Source organism: Camelus ferus, chromosome 6, assembly GCF_009834535.1.
Source record: "Camelus ferus isolate YT-003-E chromosome 6, BCGSAC_Cfer_1.0, whole genome shotgun sequence".
Classification (NCBI taxonomy): Eukaryota; Metazoa; Chordata; class Mammalia; order Artiodactyla; family Camelidae; genus Camelus; species Camelus ferus.
Genome location: NC_045701.1, coordinates 14,275,813 through 14,295,736, shown reverse-complemented (window position 1 = coordinate 14,295,736; position 19,924 = coordinate 14,275,813). Strand labels below are relative to the sequence as shown.

At 39.8% G+C, this 19,924-nt stretch overlaps 1 protein-coding gene across 3 annotated transcripts in view; it reads right to left on the bottom strand.

Moving 5' to 3' along the window:
* Positions 1-1,591, bottom strand: part of LEO1 (LEO1 homolog, Paf1/RNA polymerase II complex component) — a 33,040-nt gene extending 31,449 nt beyond the window's left edge. For 2 of the 3 annotated variants that reach the window (XM_006177849.2, XM_032481186.1), the window contains exon 1: positions 1,462-1,591. In XM_006177849.2, the coding sequence (XP_006177911.1) occupies positions 1,462-1,519 (58 nt within the window). In that variant the 5' untranslated portion in view covers positions 1,520-1,591. Of the gene's footprint in view, positions 1-669; positions 785-1,461 lie in introns of all 3 variants that reach the window. The other variant, XM_032481185.1, reaches the window with a different exon arrangement.
* Positions 1,592-19,924: the final 18,333 nt, after the last annotated feature.

Below are 19,924 nucleotides of genomic sequence, written 5' to 3'. Positions count from 1 at the left end.
TTCTAGACAGTCCTATTATCTAATGGTAAGATGGAAGAAAGTAGCAATTAGACCCCAAAGAAAGTAGCAATTAGACCCCAAAGAAAGTAAAACACGAAGCCCAGAGAAGCAACGTCTCCACACAACACTTCCTCATACACTGAGTTTGCAATGGGAAAGCACTGCACGGTACATCTTACTTTACTAAACTATTGCTTCTATCTATCCATTGATTTATCAAGTATGCATTAAGCATTTACGTAAGCTGGTGGGGGCAGGGAAGGATGATCTTTTCATTAGTATAGGCCCCTACACCTAGCAAAGTAGTTGGAACGTGACGGGATTTATAAATGCTGAATGAATGAACAACTTCATGGAAGGGAGTCATGGGAGGGTTCACGTGGAACTGTGCCTTGAAGAGTGAATGGGATATGGACAAGCACAGATGAGGGGAAAATATAAACATTAGCAAAGTAAGGGGAACAAGAGTGAGTATACAGAACTCTACACTTCCAGATCTCTGTTGACTAGAATCTTCTGGATACCCGTCCTGATGGAGCCCTCACACCAGATTTCCACCTGGTGCTCCTTGAGCATACTCTAAAAAGTATGAATAAACTGGAGTTGAAGAAAGAAAAAAAAAAAAACCACAATAATGCACTATGCTAAGGAAAAAAGCAGATACATTACTTTGAGCCTGGAGAGTTGCAAGAATTCTGAACTTGGTCTTGGGCCTCTTCGCACTCCAAATATCTCCTATTCCTATTTCAAACTCAAATATCCACTTTGTGCCAGAAAGACTTCCCTGTACCATAAACATACATTCATTAATTCATTTCAATAACAAATCCTTCATCCCTTCTCTCCAAACATTGATCTCATATGTTCCCCAATCTAGTATCACAGACTCAAGAAATTCTAGAGTTTCTGCACAGGCTCTCGGAGAAGACATTATCTCCTGGGCGCAACGACTACATGCAGCCCTACCCTGATGTCTTTCCCAATCTCCTCACCCAGAAATCCAAACTCCCCACCACACCACACTCGGTTTCATTCATGAGGACATTCTCAGCCCCTCTGAAAATGTGTCCAGCCCATCCCCATATTCCTGAACACCTAATTTCCATTCATTCACAACAGCCCTTACCCTGCGCTGGCCTGTGCAAGGCAGGACACAGCAGGACTTCAAGGTTCCTGTGGCTTCTCTGGCTCGCCTGGCCTCCACCGCTGCCCCGCGCCCCCTTCGCTGCACGGACACCGAGAACCTCGAGTTGCACACTCTGCGCCTGTCCCTTCATTCCCACCCTCCCGGGGGAGAGGGGCACCGCCGGGCGTGCAGGGGGCGCTGAGGCAGGAGTGGAGGAAGCGCCACTACTCGCGCGCGGCGCCAGAGCCTTCGCAGACCCGGAACCTGACCGCTGTCGGGTTCCAGCGGCTAAAGCCCCACCACGCCCGCCTCCGCAGAAGCCCAGCCGAGCCCACCTTTACGCTCAGCATCGCTGTCGGCGTCGCTCCCGAAAAGGTCCTCCATATCCGCCATTGCCGCGCACGTCCGGGGCTATCTTGCCTAGAGGCGGCTCCGCGACTGTCTTTACGGCACTGAACCAACGAATCGCGACAGTGTCGCAAAGATTCGCTGAAAGTCTCATTTCCTTCTGTAAGCTAGTGTTCGCGTGCCTCGTGGACCTATACTTGTCCACTCTTACATGTGCACAAATTACGTCCTTTTGTCAGTATCTATTCTTATTATCGAGGATTTTTACCCGAGTGCACCCAATCTGGGTGTCAGTGGAGCGGGCGGCGCTTGGGAGCTCCTGGTGTTAAACCTGCCAGGAGTCAGGCCTGGAGTTCTTTGTTTCATATTGATCAGCTGTTCTCAAATTGTTGCGAACTCCAAAGCGCTTTTGTTTATGTGGGTTATATGCTATTTACCGTATTAGTAATTAAGGCAGAAATTTTTAAAATTCTTTTTGAAATAATAAGTTAACTAGTAGCATTTGGAAAATTTAAGCGACTATTTTCTAAAACAAAAATTGAAGAGTGGAATTGTTCTACAGTTTTAAAAATACCTGTAATATTTAAAAGGCTTAAAAGAAAACAGCTGAATTTTCATACCTGCTTCTACCTTCAGTCTGTTGATAAAGGTTTTGGTTGAAGCAGATGAAGAAAATCTGGCCTCACACATCTGTGTGATTGGGAAAGGGAGGACCTCCCATACCCCTAAAAGGGTCTTCCTCGGGCCACTGTTTTGACAACCACGGCTTTAAAGCAGTGTATCTCAAACATCAAAAATGTTCCATCCTAACCCAGTACACACTTTTATGTATAACATGGAAATAAATATTTCGCAAAACAATACTTACCTACTAAGATGCAGTCTGAGATTTCCTGTTCTCTTTTATTTTGTTCTATTTCAGCTCGATTTGTTTTTAATACTGACAGGTGGTACATCTACTAAATTGATTCCAGGATTTACTAATGGATTGCAACCTGAATCTAGAAAACACTATTCAGAGGGGTCGATTGGCTTTATTTTTTTCGGGAAAAAGTTTGATTTTGCTAGGAAATGTGGCTATAATTTTACATTATAAAATCAGGCAGTAATAGAATTTTCATAGTAGGTCAGTGTCAGGTAACCCCTCTTGCTTTACAGAAGCTCAAAAGAAATGAACTGACTTGGACATGTTAAACAACTAGGTCGTTTTTAGGAAGCTTAAATTTTTAGTTTTCAAGAATGTACATCCTGTATTAAAGTATTACCTGCTTAGACCAATATGAGAGGTTTGATCTTGGACAAGCAACAGTGGATATTTAGTTTGGAGATTATGAGATATATTTTTGTTGCAAAAAGGAGTACCTGACAGGGTTCAAATGGGCAAGAAATGGGACTGAGTATGTTATCCTAGAGCTATTGTGTATAAAGTCGATGATATAAGACTAGGTAGGTGGAATCACTTCAAAACTTTCTGAAATACTGGAAAAACAAGTATTCTATTTGTGCTTCAGTTTCGCTTTCATTTAGAATACTATCCTTGAAAAATGCGCTGATTAAATCTTAACAAATTGAATTACAGTGAGGGCCACTGAATCATCCTGCCCGTATTCTTAACTAGCAGAATTAATGTGTTTATCCCATATGAACAGGGCAAAACAAATAACTTCTGGTTCTTTGATTTCTTTTTGTTTTTGCTACATTTTATGCTGATCATTGGTCTTCTATTCAAGTTGCCTTTCTTCAGACAGGATATGATACATTCAATTAGATTTCAGCTAAATCAATCACATTTTCCGGTACTGCTTGCCTCAGGTTATACCCAGATCACTATCACTGATTTTAGAGTGCTAAAATTGCCTTTTCACTTACTACCAGAGACGAGGAGTTCATTCAATTGGGTTTGTGTTTCACTAATTTAACTTTGGGTATTAAGATAATCTCTTGATTTGCTCCCAGGGATGGAGAATTTCATCTATTAGGTGTTCAACTGGACAGAACTGCTAACATCTTTTTTCCCAGTTTTTGAGAGTTTGTCTTTCTCCTATGTTCTGCCTTTATAAGATCCTCAAAATAGTGACCAGTATCCCCAAGTCAAGGAACAAAGATTCAACTAGGTTAACTAATAAAATACAACATAACACGATTAGTGTATCATTATAAATGCTTTAAGAGAGTAATTACATACCTTTAAAATTTATAAAATCTATACTTACATCAAGTTGCAAAATAGGAATATGTGTTTTGAAATTTGACTTGTGTAACATCTTACAGACTTAGAGGGAAAACAACAGCTTGATTAAACAATATGTTAAAAATGTACTGAAAATTCACTCAATTTATGGTAAACTGCTACTCCATGGGGGATCATGTGGCTTATTTCTGAGTACTTTGTGGAAGGAGCTAGCCTTTAGAGGGCACAGGTTGATCTGAACTAAAGACAGGAAGAGGGAAGTCCTGAGGTTTCTATCGCAGTAAGTGAACAGACACAAAGCTTCACTTACCGTCTGCCTTTATTAGTTCCTTACTACCCAGTCCCTGCTGTAGCGATATAAAACTAATAACAAACATGCTTTCTTCATATACATAGGAGAGCTTAGGGTGAAATGAAACAAATATTCTAAAACACCTGAAGAATTTAAGTTTTAGAAATAAATTATAATCAGGTGCTGAAGACTGGGAAGCCAGAAAATGATTAATATGATTGGGAGTTAGGAAAGGTGCCAAAAAGAGGGCTAAACCAAGGAAGAGAAAAGCCTTAGAGGCAGAAAACCCAAGACTGGACAGAGGCAAAGGGAATGGGTAGGATGATAGGTGGGCCTTCAGGCCCAGAGCGATGCTGGTCCAGCCTGGAGCAAGAAGACAGAAGGCTCTGTGAGAGAACAGACTAAGAAGAATACCTGATACATTCACTCACCCAGTAAGGGTGTAAGTGCCTTCTCTGTGCCAGAAACTATTCTAGGCACTAAAGATACAACAGAGAACAAAACAGACAAAGTATCTATTCTCAGAAACTTGCATTTTGGTGGAAGATGAGGCATAAAGGAATATACTAATAAATTTAGAAATGCAGGCCTTTTCCATTTTATACATTTATATCTGATGTATTTGAATATTTTAAATAGGTATTTCTCAGTAACTAGTATATAAAAAATTTGTAACTGACACATTAAAACTAAGCAAGCAGAAAACCAAGGCAATCATTAACTCTAAGAAAAACAAAATGAGTGTACATGCAGTAAGTATACTGCATGTGGCTCTGCTGGTAATAGTAATAACATAATACATAATACCTTGTGCCAGGCACTGTTTTAAGTGCTTTTTATATACAGGTCCACAGTCCTTTATCTGAAACCCTTGGAGATAAAGGGTTTAAAATTCAGGTATTTCCCCAGATTTTAGAAAGGTAATACAGTGCATATTCTCTTTATTACATAACACATTCAGTTGGGTCTGAGCAGTATCCTATAATCAAAATTAAATTTCTCTGGTAAAATGAACTAAAATCCAAATTAAGAGGGATAAACAAAACTTTAAATAGCTTTAGGTCAGTTCCAGGAAGCCACCAAATGAGTTGTGAAAGAATTTTTCATTTCAGAATTGTGGATAAGGGCTTGTGGGCCAGAACTAACTTATTCAAACCTCACAACAACCTAAGATAGATCCTGTCATATTCCTATTTTATATGTCGAGAACCTGAAGGAAACACACAGAAGCTCAGTGGCTTTGCCCTAGGTCACATAGCTAATAAGACTCGCTTAGTCATAGTAATGTAAACTCAAGACTATTTTAAGTATAGTAGTACTTTGACTTTTAAAATGTCACACACACATACTCATAATTTTAGTGAGGAATATTTTTATGTTGTTATATGGCAGGATCCAAGATACATGAATAAGGAGGAAAAAAAAAACATTCTGAATAGTGTGGATATAAAGCTACCATTAAAATTTCAATGGGTGTGTGTGTAACATGTAAATGGATAGGCTATCTCTGGAAGACTGCAATAGAACCTGGAAACAGGAGTTGCCTCCAAGGAGAGGAACTAGGGAACTGGAGGAGCAGGAGAGAAACTTCACTCTAACTGTGTACCTTTTTGTACCATTTGCGTTTTGTATCAAGTGACTGATTAAATTTAAAAGATAGATATCAAAGTATCAGTACTGCTTCATTAACTCTAGACGCTGAGTGAGCTTTTATTGTATCTGTTCTTTTCTGTGCTTTCTAAATTTTCTACAATGAATATGTATCTGCTTTAGAATAAGTGGGGGGAAAACTAGAGAGTACAGTCAACTTTATTTTTCCTACTAATTTGGTATCTAGGATTCTATGTCTATGAAAGTCTTCAGATTCTGAAGAATGAGTAAATGTGGCGTTCTTGGACTAACAAATCAAAGTTATCCTTATCCTCATAATCCACGGTGGGCCTCCAATGCCTTTTTTTTTGGAAGGATCTTTGTTTAGTCAGTTGGAGTTATAAAAGCTATTTGAATGTAAAGCCGATTATCTCATGGAAGTTTTCAGGCTATCAAGAAAAGACAGGAATATACATCTCATAATACAGCTTGAGCTGTTTTCCAAAATGACAGCAAGCCCTTTTGCCAAATCTTTTTCTTCTCAGTTCTAGAAGATTTCAAATGTCAACTCTAAAGGACGTAAATAATTGTTCCTTATGCAAACAAGAGTTTGGAGGGGGAAATATGAGCTTGGATCAAGTGGTAGAGCACATGCTTAGCATGCACGAGGTCCTGGGTTCAACACCCCAGTACCTCCTCTAAAAATAAACAAACAAACCAACCAAATTACCTCCCTTCCGTTCCCCGCCCCCCCCTCCGCAAAAGAAAACAAAGTATTTAAAATATATCCATGAGCTTGGAAAATGAGTACATTTCCTATGATAATTTGCACTTACGTTGAGAAAAAGAACAGAAGAAAGGTAATGAGTCAGAAACTATTTCTCAGGACTGAAGTGCAGTTGGTCGTCTTGAAACCATTTCTCTTGAATCTAAGGTTAGGTTTAGGGACTAGCTTCTTTGAATAGGCAGGATTTAGGTTCCTCCCTGAAGCTTATTAAGGGTTACCAGGAAGCCGTGTCCTTAAAAGACCTAAGCAGCAGACCAGATGAGGTCGGTGAGCTCCACTCTGGAAAAGCCAGAACATCCGTTCCGGGTGGGGGGGGGGGTGGGGGGGGGGTTTGGGGGGGGGTGGCGAGGGGTGTGGAATTAGAAGGAACAAAGAAACGAGGACACAAACAGGGGGGCGGGGGCGCTGTGGGCGTGGATGTTAGCACAGGCAGCTGAATAAGTACCAGTGACGTGCAGCAAGGAGAGCAAACAAATTGAAAATGAGAAGTATGAGGAAGGAGGGAAAAGAGGAAAATATATTAAAGAGACAAAGGGAAAGGGAGAACCATCTACAAGAGAAGATGAAGAAAAAAATTATAAAGAGCATAAAAATGTAGCACTAAAGCTGGGAATACTGAAACAAAAATGAGAAAACACTCCAACAGTTTAACCAAAGAGACAGACAAAAAAGGAGATTTTCAGACTCCCATGCCAGTCAGTATTTTTATAAATCAGATGGAATCACTAAAACAGATTAGGCAAACACAAAAGGTAACTGAGAATTTCACTTTACAGTAAAACTACTCATTACATCTTTTCACTAGATTTCCTTATTCAACTGGTTGTTTTAACATCGTGTGAGAACACAACATAAATGTAGGGATATTGTCTCACCATCAGATGGGAACCCTGCATGCAGGCATTTTCTGGCCCTCAACGTACTTCATCTAATCCAGAAAGGGATTACCAAAAGGAGATACACTGTATTTCATGCTTGCAACTGCAAAAAAGCATTACCGCATTAAAACCCTTAACAGTAATATGGCAAAAGGCCCCAAGATGGTGACGGTATACCCTGAAGAGACCTTGTTCTTCGGCAAGATGAAACACACACACACTCTCTCTCTTTCTTTCTCTCACCAGTTTTTCCTTAGCAAAAAATTGACGGTGGGGGGCTCTGCTGTGAAGGAGAGAAGAGATTTGATTTTTTTTTAAAACACCTTTATTGTGGTATGGTTCCTGTACAGTAAACTACACATGTTTCAGATGTACACTTCGATGACTTTTGATAGATGTATACACCAATGAAACCACTACCACAATCAAGATAGCTAACATTTCCATCATTCCCCAGAGAGGTGCAATTTTTGATTTCCAGTTTATCCCTTCCCACCCCTTGTAACCACTAGTGACCATAAATTTGTTCACTATGTCTGTGAGTCTTTTTCTAGAAAAACATTAACTTTAGATAGTAATCAAAACACTTTTTATAACAAAATTTAGAAATATTTATCCATTTGGTTTCTCTTTTTTCCCATTTTAGAAAAAACAAGCAGTGCTTCTAAGACTGGCAAACATTAAGGAAATATTTTTCAGCTATAGGCACTCTGATTTTTGCGTATCTACTGATAAAGTGATACACTTAAATACAGTAACTGTTACCTTTTCAGGAAATTTAAATTTTTTTCTTGGGCTCCATAGAATGAAATTTCCCTAAAGAGTCCAGTGAAGATTTTATTTCTTTGACTGCAATTTATTTCCTTACTCATTAAGGAAATGACAGGCAGGGTTAATCCCATACCTTAAATGGGTGTGACTCTGTAGGTTAATAATGAGTCATATTGATGGATGGATACATTTAACTTTACGACATGTAAACGCACACACACACACACACACACACACACACACACACACACGTACTTTTTATCTGCTACTTAAAACAGAAACAAAATTTGGGTAGGAGAATAGGGTAGAATCCTGGACCTAAAAATCCCAAAGAAGTAACTAAAGGGTAAATAGCCTAAAGGTTATTTGAGAGCCTGTGTTTGCATTTTTTACGACAAAATTGCACCACTGTTATAATTCACAAAGCAAATGAATAAAAATGCCAATTTGAAAAAACAAAGATTTTTAAAAGAATATGTAAATACATGGGAGGTTACTTAGGACACGGACACGTTGTCAAGTCAAAATTGTATGTCACAAAGAAGTATCTTGTATTATCTCAATTTCATTTAAAAAATATGCGTGTACATTCCTTTGCACAGGAAAATGTCTGAAAGGAGATATGCCAAAATGTATGTGGTAGTTATAGCTGAGTGGTGGAATTCTGATTTTATTTTTTGTTTTATTTTTCAACATTTTCCATGTTTTCTACAAAAGCTTTTATAATTGTATAATGCTTTTATAATCAGAAAAGATATCATTATCTGTGAAATACTTAACCCTGCTATCACTGCTTAGAAAGCAACTTCTTCCCTTTGGGATTGCTATTACTACAATCAGAGCATATGGCTCACTTAAAATGTGGATAAATGGAATCTTTCGTCTTTTTCCCCCTCAGCACTAAAAGGATGAATTCGTTTTTATTTATGTGGCCTGGGATCTGGAAATATACATACATATTTCCTAACCCTTAAAAGAAAAATTCCCCAGTCTCTTGGTTTATCAGTCACTGCCACAGACTTTATTTTTTTGCCCAGATTATTGTAACAGCCTACTCTCTCTCTCTCTCTCTTTGTTTCCATTTCTCCCCTCAGTACAGTCCACACTGTAATTAGAATGGATTAGGGAGATCTAGATGCATGTTGCCAAAAGATTAGTCATCTTAAAATATGGTTTTCTTTTTCATTTTGCTCAAAAGTCTTTAATGGCAGGTGGCAAAAGAATATTTACAGCATGATTCCATTTCTGTAATAATTATATAAACAATATTACCATATGTACAGAAAAAATCTGGAAGAATATATTTCAAGTTGTTAGCAAAGCTTTTCTCTGGGAGTAGTGAAATTATAGGGGAATTTTACATTCTAATTTTTATATCTCTGAAGTGTTTTAAGAAAAGCATAGATTACAGATTTTATACTGCAAAAAGAAATAACAGTGAAGGCAGAATTCTTTATTGAATGCCCAAGCCCCAGCAAATGATATCAAAACTCCTCACCTTTTTTTCCAAATGCCTGCCTTCAAAATCTGCCTGGTCAATAGAACCCAGTCAAATCCATATCCCTCTCAGAGCACTTGCTTTTCTGAATTTCTGCAGCTCTTCCTGTCTTTGGTATTTATCTTTGCACTTTATCACATGTTAGGTCATAACATTATGTAAACTCTTTCTTAATTAATTTATAGATACTTAAGGATGGAGTTTATGTTTATTCTTGATGTCCCCTCAAAGTCACTAAACAATACTAGAAGCACAGCAGATGGTCCCTAAATGTTTATTAAATTGTTTTGAGACCCAACATCTAAGTCATTGAAAGGATATGAAAAGTTGCTTTCTTAGAAACAGACACCGACAGGGAAAAATCTATTAGGAAGAAAAGAAAGAATAAAATCGGAGTTGAAAGTATATACATATGTAGGCTAAAGCCAGGGAGCAGTAAAAAGAAAGTATAGAAACATTTGAGATGGAAGATGCTGTATTAGTTTCCTGTGGCTGCTGTAGCAAATTATCACGAAGTTTAATGGTTTAAAACAACAGAAATGTGTACTTTCACATTACTGGAGGCCAGAAGTTAATCAGTTTGACTGGGTTGAATAAAAGTGTCAGCAAGGCTGTGTTCCCTCCAGAGACAATAGGACAATCTGTTTCTTGCTTCTTTCAGCTTCTAGTGGCTGCCAGTTCTCCTTGGCTTGTGTCCACACCACTCCAATCTCTGCCTCCATAGTCATATCGCCTTCTCTTCTGTGTCAAATCTTCTGTCTTCCTGTTCTAAGGATGCATGTGATTACATTTAGGTCCTGCTCAGATAATCCAGAATAATCTCCCCATCTTAAAATCCTTAATCACACCTGCAAAGTCCTCTTTTGTCATACAAGGTAACATCCACAGAGTCCAGGGATTGGGACATAGACATCTTTTGGGGGACCTCAACTCAGCTTACCACAGATACCTGTCAGAAGGAGTTCTGTTACTTAACAGGAAAGCTCTTCTTGGTCCCCAACCTTTCTTTCTCCACTCAGTTCTTTCAATTTCAAGGCATGACATAGAGAGAGAAGCTTAAAATTCTTTAAACTCCCAACTCTTAAAACTTGGTGCAATAGCTACCTGGCCTCTAGGGGTAAATAGAGGTCTAAAAGCAGTAAGATCAAGCAGTAGAAGAAGAACATTAAAAGTCCGTGTTTTTTGACTCCTGAACACAGCAAGCTTAGCAGTGATAGCCTAGGGAAGGGGAACGCTCTGAGACTAATTTGGTGAAATCATTCATTGCACATCTATAGTGTGCTATTATCGCCTGCAAAAGAAGGATACAAAAGACTTGGAAGACACCTCTGAGTCAAAGAGTTTACAATCTAATGACTGCCCTTGCAATAAAGAGTTAAATGGAGGAAAAAAATATGGCAAAGCAGCCCAGATTTTTGATAATGCCCTACTTTAGAACAGATTATGAGAATCCAAGCTAAGACCAACACAAAAGAAGCAGGTCAGTCTCCTACTCGAGTTACATAATTCCTGTGGGGAGTGAGGAATTGGGGCCATCTCTCTGCAGGGGAAAATATGATTTTATTCACTATGCAAAGCAATGCATATGTTCCAGAGACAATGTCAATATTTAATAACTTCAAAAGCCAGAATGGTGTACCATTTGGGCAGGATAAAAATATAGGCTTGAATAGGCAAATGTGAATTTGCTTTGAGATTAGATTGTAGCTCCTGGTATACTAATACAACCTATTGCATCATGTCGGGGAAAAGGTAAACACATTCACTTTCTTGTCCTTTAGATAATAAAAGTAAACATCTTTCTCTTCATTGAGGGAGAATATTTAGGTCTCATGCCAGAAAAAACTACTAGGAATTTTGTTTTGAAGAATATACTAATTAAAAGGAAAAATTAATAATATTAATGTAAAAAATAATATTAACGTAAAGTATATAAACCTTTATTATCTTTCAAGTCAACAGACATCTGTAGAGTCTCTATTATTTGCAAGACCTCCCGGGAGAAAAGAAATGAAAAAGAAATGGTATCTACAACCAGGGAACTAATTTCCCATCTCCTAGCCATGATAATTATAATATGTCAGAACCGGATATATGTTGTGGATGTTCTATGGGGGTCAAGGATTGGGGATATTTGCAAAGACTTTGGTGGGAGTTAGCACGTGATGTGTACTTTGCAGGATGTAGGGCTTTGGTCTTTGGAGGAGCAATGAGAAGATACTCCAGGCAGAAGCTCCAGTGTGAATAAAGGCACACAGATAGAACAGCTTGGGGCATATTTGAAGAGAAGGGAATAATCCATTCCTACTGGAATCTGGGATCTAAATAGCTTTAGGACCTTTGAAGTAGCTTCCTATGGAAAAGAGTCTAGCAGAAAGTTTGAAGAAACTAAGGATCTATTTAAACTAACCTAGCAGAATTCATGGAGTTCTGATAGGAAGAGAAAAAAAGGAAACAGGGAAAAGAAATTAGAATTCTTGAAGCAAGCTACCCTTTTCTCAAATATGCAGGCCCACATTTATATTATCCTGACAACCCCACTGAGAAGAATGGTGAGAGGGGAATTTTCAGTTGAGCAGCCTGTTGTGTATTGAGCTATATGGTTCTGGTGGAGGAGACAGTGGCCCTCACAGATAGGGAACAGGCTGAGCAGGCAGGCTTGGCTCTCTCAGCAAATATGAGTTTAGCAGACATGATGACAGAAATAAAGCTACTCTGGGTAAGAGGCCAGCCTGGTTCAGGTGTCAGAGCCCAAGACAGGTGAGAAGGGCATCTGCACGGAGGGTGGCCTGACTGGGATGAGGAGCATGTCTCCACAAGCAGGGGGATACCAGTGTGGTACCCTGAGCAGAGTGAGGCCCTGCAGAAGGGCAGCCTGATGCCAGGTGTTGGAACCCAACAGGGGTTAAGATAACTATCCACATGAGGCAGGGGCAGGGAGAGGAGGCCTAGCGTGGGTGCAGAGGTCAAGCTTGGTGAAGAGGGCATACAAGGAAGGCTATCTGGCACAGGTGTCAGAGTCAGACCAGGGTGAGGCGGGTGACTGTGGTCCAGCTCCGGGCACTGGAGCCCAGGCAAGATAAAGAAGGTATCTGGGCAGAGCAGCGGCCCAGTGCAGGGTGAAGAGTTGTCCACACTGAGGGGAAGGGGCAATCATAAGAGATTGTTTATACACAGAAGCACTGATGAAATAAATAGTCCTATTAAGGATAATGGAAGTTAGATTTCTCACTGGTAGAGATGGTAGTTACATATATGAAGAGTGAGAAACTAGCATGAAGTAGTTGGTGTTGGATTGTAGTTGGAGGTATCAGCATGAACTCATGATTCTGAATATATAGAGATACAGAAATAAATAGAGATGTAAAATGTGTTTGTGTAAATATATATGTAAATGTATATGCGTAAATACACATATACACATACAGACATGTATTTCATATAGTCCCTAGATCTGTCCATGGAAAGGACCTAAAAACAGTGACACTTTAATAGCAATGAGCACACCTAATGCTGAGATCTTAGTTTCTGAATGCCATTCTCCACCAAAAGGAACCAGAGCTCCTTGGAGAAACGGCTGATTCCAGAGCTGAGGCAGGAAAAGTATAAAATCAGCTTGGGCGATCTTGTGCAGCAAGAAAAGAAGTGTAAAAGGATGATGGAGATATGTTAAAAGGATAAAGAAGCCAACTTGAAAGGGATTCCACTGACCAAATAGGAAGTTTGATGAAGAATGGGATATTTACATAGCCTCAAAGTACTTCCATACAAAATACTTCATTACAAAAGGAAAAAAGAGTAACCTGACAATAACAAAGCCTGGCAGATGCAACTTTAATCAAGTTAGCATTACCAGTGACAGGACAGATTGAAGTCAAGGGCCACCTAATGAAGAATGTCAAGGTCATGAAAGCAAAGGCTGGTGAACCATTCAAGACTGAAGAAGACTGAAGAGACAATTAAATACAACACATAATTTCTGGGCAGGATCCTTTTACTGTAAGAAGGACATTATTGGGACCATTGACTAAATTAGAATTAGGGTCTTAAAATTAGATAGTAACATATCAGTGTTAAATTCCTGATTTTATTATAGCAGTGGGGTTATCTAGATGAGTGTTCATTCGTTAAAAATATATAGTAAAGCATTTGGGATAATGGGCATTTTCACAGTGTAGGCTCTGCAGGAAGAAGACTGAGCCAGAGTTTAGTGTCCAGGATGTTTATCAGGAAGTGCCTTTGGGATCAACACCTGTGGAAGGGAAGAGAAAGAAGCAGGCTTAGACGGAAGGAAAAGCAAGCTGCGTGTAAGGAAGGCTCAGTAGCCTGAACTGACCCCACGAGGAACTCTGGAACTGCAATGGCTCTTCAGTGCTGTCCCAAACCAGGCTGGAATGGCTGGGCTTTAAAACCATGCTTTGATCAGCTAATGGATGTGGGCTGTCCTCAATGGGCCGTGAACTGTGATTAAGCAGCTCTCTGGTAGCTGGGACGAGAAGTTCTTCTGCAAAGAGACATCTTAGTTGCTCATCTCCATGTTCATTCCCTGTGCTACTCTCAGATGCACTTCTTCATATATGCTGAGGGGTAGATTCTTCAGGTTTCCGATGAGCCTCTCCTCCCGCGGAAATTTAGAAGAGAAAGGTTTGTAGGACAAACTACAGCCCTCTCTGCTGCAGCTGGTCTTGGTGCTACAATTGAAACTAACAGCCCCTCTTCTCAACTATCCTTTCTAAATTCCTCTCCTTCTCAGCTGCCATTTATCTTGGCCTCAGTGACTTATCTGGGGCATAATGTAGATTCGCATCCCAGAGAGGGCTGTGTTCCTGGTCACCGTGTCTCCCCTGCATTATCCATTTACTATTGCAACTGGGCAAGAGAATAAAAAGAATCATCCAAGTAGATCATCTGGGTGCTAAAACATTTTTCCCTACCCTTATTGTATAACAACAGACCTAATTCCTTCTGATGATGAGGGTTAATTCCCCTGCTAAGGTGGTTCCTCTACTTCCACTCTACTTATCTCTGGATACTAGGAGCCTAAAGTGCCCAGCAGAAGTTTGAGCTAGTAATTTAAAGGGACTTTTGCTGTATCCTCTGGTGGAAATATTTCCCTTTTGGGAACCAAGTCCTCTGACCCTGCCAAGTCCAGAATAGCAGGAACAGGAAGCATAAATTCCCCAAAGGGTCATTGGGAGTAATGATTAGCAGGTCCACTCCTACGTCCATGTTTTGCTTCTCAGACCCATGTATTCTTCCTTTTGGGGACACAGCACCACATAAAGATCTTTGATTCAATGTTTTTAATGTACCCGGGGGGAGGGCGCTCCCAGAGCACTGCATGTCAGCTAACACTTCAGCTCTGTAAGGCCAGGGGCTTCAGAATGTTGCAGTCAGTGATACCGTTGTCATAGCTCCACTCTCACATCTATTTTGCTGTGAATTGTGTCGCCTGGTCTGATGCAGTGTCATGTGAGGTCCCCTGCTGGTAGATCAAACAATGTATAAGCCCAGGGTGAGGCCTGAAAGTAAGACTTTTTAACCCTTACCCAGAATATGTGTCCATTCTTGTCAGTATGAAAAACACCGGCCCTTTCACTGTAGAAGGGTCTCAAAGTAGTCAACTTGCCACCCACTGGTCGGTTGATTTCCTTGAGGAATGGTGCTCAGCATTAATCTCTTATGCTGCCAAGTCAAACATTTGGCAGTGGCAACAACCAGATCAGCTCTGATAAGGGGGAACTCATGCTAATGGACCCAGAAGAGCTTCAATCTCTGCCACACGGTCACTTCATTCATGTTTCTGTTTGTGCCCAGCAATGGTGTGGTCAGTGACAGAGGTGGGGTCGAGGGGCTGAGTCATTTTATACATAAGGGATTTACATCTGCCATTCTGCTTTCTTTTCTATATACCATGTCTTTTTTGCTCCTCTATTCCTATATTGTTGCCTTCTTTTGTTTTAAAAAGATATTTTCCAATGTACCATTTTAATTCCCTTGTCAAATATATATATATATTTGAGGTATTTTCTTAGTGGTTGCTCTGGGGTTTACAATTGGCATCTAAATTTTTAACAATGTAGTTCATACTAATACCAACTTAATTTCAACAGAACACAAAACCTTTGCTCCCAAATAGTTCTATTCCCTATGCCCTCTTTGTTTTCTTTTGCTTGTACAAACTGAGTAGTATCCCTATTGGCTGTCCATTTATTTTTCAGCAAATGATACCATGTTTTGCTAACTATCTCCATAACTAGTTGCCGCTCATTATCATAATTGTGTCCACATGGTTTCTGAAACTTGGTGATGGCATCTGGTTCAATTACTTCTGGGTTGTATTAACTCCATTGCTAATAAGAATTGTCAGTTTTATAACAGCATCATCGCCTACCAGCAGTCCAAAAGAGAGCCACCACTGAATTTCATAGTGATTCTGGGGCCCTTTCACCAACACATTCCTTATTGCTTTGGTAGACGGTCTGTCCTCCAGGTCCTCCCAAGGAACAGTCATCTGGTGGGTTTTCTGGTCTTACATAGTATATCTATGCCAGCATGTTCAAGTCCCTGAGTCCCTTCTCAAAAATTGAGATAGCATTGTGGTAGCTCACAGCGAAAAAAAATGTGACTATGGATATATGTATGTTCATGTATAACTGAAAAATTGTGCTCTACACTGGGATTTGACACAACATTGTAAAATGACTACAACTCAATAAAAAAATGTTTTAAAAAATTGAGATAGCATTATGTACATAAAATCCACCATTCTGAAGTGTAACACTCAATGGGTTTTAGTATGTTCACAAGGTTATGCAACAATCACCACAATCAATTTTAGAATATTTTCATCACCCCAACATGTAACCCTGAGCCAGTTTGCAGTTATTCCTTATTCTGCCTACTGGCAGTCCCTGGCAACAACTAATTTACTTTATGTCTCTGTGGATTTACCTATTCTGGACGTGTCATGTAAATGGAATCATATGATATGTGGCCTTTTACATCTGCCTTCTTTCACTTAGCATAATGTTTTCAAGGTTCATCCATGAAACGTATATCAGAGTCTCATTCCTTTTTATAGCTGAGTAATATTCTATTGTATGGATAGAACATTTCATTTACCCATTCATCAGTTGATAAATATTTGGGTTGTTTCCTCTTTTTGACTATTATGAATAGTGCTGCTATTAATATTTGTGTACAAATGTTTGTGTGGAAATATGTTTTCATTTCTCTTGGATATATACATAGGAGTGGAATTGCTGGGTCAAATGATAACTTTGTGCTTAAAATTTTTAGCAAATGTCACATTGTCTTCTAAACTTGCTGCATCATGTTACTTTTCCACCAGCAATGTATGAGTGTTTCAGTTTCCCCCAATGTCACCAACACTTATTCCCCACTCCAACTTTTTTTTTTGCTGGGGAGAGGCAGTTAGATTTATTTATTTATTTATTCTTAGAGGAAGTCCTGGGGATTGAACCCAGGACCTCATGCATGCTAAGCATGCACTCTACCACTTGAGCTATACCCGCCCCCATTTTTTTTTTATTATAGTCATTCTATTGGTGTGAAGTGGTGTCTTACTGTGGTTTTGATTTACATTTCTCTAATGACCACTGATGTTGAATGTATTTTCAAAAGCTTGCTGTGCATTTTTATATCTTTGGGAAAATGTCTGTTCAAATCTTCTGCCTATTTTAACATTTGGTTATTTGTCATTATCACTGAGTAAAGTTTTCTAGATACTAGACCATTATCAGATACATGATTTGCAAAAATTTTCTCCTATTTTGTAGGTTATCTTTTGACTCTTTTGGTAGTGTTCTTTGAAGCACAAAGCTTTTAATTTTGATGAAGTTCAAGTTTGGTTGACTGTGTTTTGTGTCGTGTCTAAGAAACCATTGCCTAACCTAAGGTCACAAAAATTTACACTTATTTTTTTCTAACAGTTTTATAGCATTAGCTCTTACCTTTAAGACTACAATCCATTTTGACTTAATTTTTGCGTATTGGGTGAGATAAGGGTCCCAACTTATTTCATATGCTAGTTGCCCTAACACCATTTGTTGAAAAAAATTATTCTTTCTTCATAGAATTGTTTTTGGTATTCTTGTTGAAAATCCAATGCCCATAAGCGTGTAGGTCTGCTTCTAGACCCTGAACTCTATTCTCTTGACCTATATGTCTGTCCTTATGCCAGTACCACCCTGTTTTGGTTACTGTAGCTTTTTTGTAGTAAATTTTGAAACTGGGGATTGAGTCCTCCACCTTTGCTCTTTTTCAAGATTGTTTTGGCTATTCAGGCTCCCTTACATTTCCGTATGAATTTAGGATCAGTTTTAATTTCTGCAAAAGGGTCAGGTGGGATTTTGACAGGGATTGCTTTGGATCTATAGATCAATTTGAAGATTATTGCCATCTTAACAACATTAAGTCTTCCAATAAATGAACGTGGAATAGCTTTCCATTAATTTAGTTCTTTAATTTCTTTCAGCAATGTTTTGTAATCTTCAGTGTACATATCTTGTCAAAATCACTTTTTTACTTCAGTGTACACGTCTTATTAAATTTACTCCTAGGTATTTTGTTATTTTTTATTTCCCTTAGTGTTTTAATCCTTTCCTCTGCCATCTGCCAAGACACGGCATTTTGATATCACTTAGCATGGGCCATCACTTTTTCCATGCTTCACAGGCACCACCTTACTAGCATGTTTGCACTGATTCCTGTGGTCTTTGACAGAGTGTAAATCTTGTATTTTGGGAGCGTTTACCCAAATTGTTATCCGATCTTACACTCTATCCCCCTTAATCAAGTACCCTCAGAATCTAGTTCTATGTGTAGTCCCCCATCTCCTGCAATCTGTGCTGGTTAAATGTTTTTGCTCTTTTGGGATATGGTTTCCCCCTCATCAGGCCTAGCATGTCCTCAGCTGGGTAATGATGCTACTTAACCCTAGTTACAGATTTAGGAGGGTTGGGGAAGATCCTGAGGGAGACACATGTTGTATTGCAGGAAAAGGCCTTGCCATTGTCTCAAGCAAGGGGAGTGTGTGGCTCTTAGGAGGGAAGAATTGCTCACTCTTCCAGGCTCAGAGGGTCAACAGAAACTTGGAAATTTAAGATATTGGGGGGTGGGGCATCAACTCAGATGTCCCCATCCTGTATGTCAGCATCTCATTCTTTCTCAACAACAGCCCTGTCCTTGGATTAGGAGACCTAGCTTAGTTAGCTTAACATTTTTTGGAGCCTGGTCACACTGAAGATTTAGTTGGTCTGGTCCTCAGCTTTCTCTGCCCTCCCACTGCAAGTTATGAAAGCCTCTCTACTAAAGAGACTCCCTGGCTTTCACACTTGGCTCTCAGTTGCCTGCTTGTCACTCCCTCAGCTTTTTGTTCTCTTCTCCTAGAGTTGCGTTGGAGTTAAACAAGAAGCATCCAATCCCATTGTCCTTAAGGTTACTATGTTCTCCATATTACTGCACCAGCTAACACATTCTCTTTCACTTGTGTACTATAATAGTTCACCATTGGAGAAGGTTTTAGTACTTAGACGGCTACCTCATGCCAGGGACTATCCGTTCTCCATCCATCACCAGCACAGAGGTCCTCCTACCAGCTGGGTGGTGAACCAGCTCCAAAACCCCATCTTATCATGTTCTTCCTCAGATCTCTCCTGGCTCCAGCTGTGGCAGTTTGGGCTTTCCTAGGAAGCAGACTCTGAGACAGAATTTAGTGTTCAGGGTAATTATGAGGGAGAGCTCTGGGGATCAATGTCTGTGGGCTAGAGGGGAAGGAAACAGGGTTGGGCAGAGGGAGAAGCTGATCTGAGATGCAGGCTGACAAGCTCAACGAGCCGCACTGGGAGCTCTCAAGCAGAAATGGCTCATCGAATTTGCCCTGCTCAGGGCCTGAATTACCAGGCCTCCCTATCCTTCCCTTGATCAGTTGTTGGATTTGAGCCACATGGGAAAGGGGCATCTCCTAAGGCAATGTGGCTCTCTGCAAATAAGCCAAACTCTAAAAGAAATGACAGTCGACATCTGTGTGTTGACCACAGTCCCCACAGGTGGGCAGCAGGTCCTTCCTTGAAGGGTCTCTGGTCAATGCATCTCAATATCCACCACACGTGTCATGCCAGCAACTTACCCTCAAATGGTTCAGGTCAAAAAAAAAGTTCTTTATGTTATGTGTGCAACTTTTCTGTAAGTTTGAAATACTTTCAAAATAAAAAGAACTTCAAAAAAAAAAGAACATGCTTACATAAATTAAATGTGACTGAGGAAACACCTAGAAAAGAGCCTTCTGTTGCTGATCCAAAGAAAGGGGAATGGTGTGCAAAGATGAAAATTCATTTGAATGAGTAAAATATGGATCACCAGAAGAGTTAGTGGGAGGTAAGCCTGAAAAGGCAAGTTGAGGCGTCATCCTTGCTGACA